Raw genomic sequence first — 1,415 nt, forward strand, 5'->3', positions numbered from 1 at the left:
GGGGTGGGGGCCGCGTCCAGAGTCAGGTGGTGGCGGGAGTTCCCTCGGGCTGGGTCCGGGGAAACGCGCTGCCAGGGGATTGTGTACACGCTCCACTGACACAAGCTTCACGCTGCCGGGCAGGCGCTGATCACGCGTGGCCCCGCGAGCCCATTGGCCGGCGCCTCACACACCTTTGTCGCTGATTGGCCGGCCCTAGGCTCCGCCCCCACCCCCGCCCGCGGCTCGGGGCAGGCTGAGCGGCTACCTGAATGGGGAGGGGGGCAGACGGCGCGGAGCGCGGCGGCGGCGGGAGCGGCGTCGAGTGTCTCCGGGCGCCCGTCTGTGGCCAGGCAGCCAAGGACAGCCTTGCAGCCAGTCAGCTCGTCGCCGGCGGCCGGGCAGCCAACCATGCTCAACTTCGGCGGCGCTTCTCTCCAGCAGGCTACGGTAAGTCACCTGGGGATGCCCCAAGCCCTTCTCTTGCCTCGCTGCGTCCGGGGAGACCCCCGAGCCCCTGACATCAGCCTCGCCTGAGGACAGAGGTTGCAGGGGAGTCATGGAAGAGGAAGAGGGGCTTCCCGCCTGCAGACTGGGCATTGGTGAGGGTGAGTGTGTAGCGGAGCGGGGGGCGGGGGGGAGGTTTCTGGAGAAGCAGGCTGGGAGCTAGAAACGAAGTGAGAGAGGGTCTGGCTCGAGGTGTAAGGAGGGGAAGGGAGCAGCTCTGCTGGGAGACTGGAAGCAGGTGAGGGGTGGGGGAAATGACTGGAGGGGTGGGAAGAGTGAGGAGATTGGGCGGGGGGGGGGCGCTGGCTGCCCTGTCAGCGAGACTAGGAGGCGTGGAAGTACAGGAGAGGGGGACGAGGGGGCCACCCTGCACCTGGCGGCCGGGGGGGGGGGGGGGGAAGGATGCCTCCGTCTGGATAAGGAATGCGCCCCAGGCTGGCAGGGGGCTGCTCTCGAGCATGTGAGGGGTGGGGAGTCAACCGGAGAGGAGAGGGGGGACTCCCCATCTCGGGCGGGGTCTTGAACGGAGGCTTGCAGGACTGGGGCTACCAAGCAGATAGTGGGGGGGCTCTGGGGAGGGGCGCCCGGCGTGGGTGCAAGGGGATGGCACGCGGGCCCGGGGAGTTTACCCCACCCCAGACGTCTGGAGGGGACTCCCTTATCTCCGGAACAGGCAGGCAGGTGGCCTCCTCCGGAGGACGCCTTGGCGGGGGAGGGGGCCTCGGAGCCGCCTTGGCGACAGTAGATGGAAGGGGTGGGAAGTGGGACCCCAGCATCGGGTGGAAAGGTGGCGGGGACCGGGGCTGCGAGACGCGGGGGCCGCGCGCCGAGGCGGGAGCCGCGGCCGTGGGGCCGCGCGCCTGGAACCGGCCTGTTGGGGCTGCGACGTCTGGGAACTCGTGGACGATGCTGGGCTCGGCGCGGGGGTG

General features: G+C 70.2%; 1 protein-coding gene across 1 annotated transcript in view; it reads left to right on the plus strand.

Moving 5' to 3' along the window:
- The first annotated feature begins 241 nt into the window (after positions 1-241).
- Positions 242-1,415, plus strand: part of KLF10 (Kruppel-like factor 10) — a 5,968-nt gene continuing 4,794 nt past the window's right edge. Inside the window, exon 1 of the mRNA XM_010863498.1 lies at positions 242-429. Within this exon, the coding sequence (XP_010861800.1) occupies positions 391-429 (39 nt within the window). The 5' untranslated portion in view covers positions 242-390. The remainder of the gene's footprint in view (positions 430-1,415) is intronic.

Source organism: Bison bison, unplaced genomic scaffold (assembly GCF_000754665.1).
Source record: "Bison bison bison isolate TAMUID 2011002044 unplaced genomic scaffold, Bison_UMD1.0 scf7180017864491, whole genome shotgun sequence".
In the NCBI taxonomy this organism is placed as follows: Eukaryota; Metazoa; Chordata; class Mammalia; order Artiodactyla; family Bovidae; genus Bison; species Bison bison.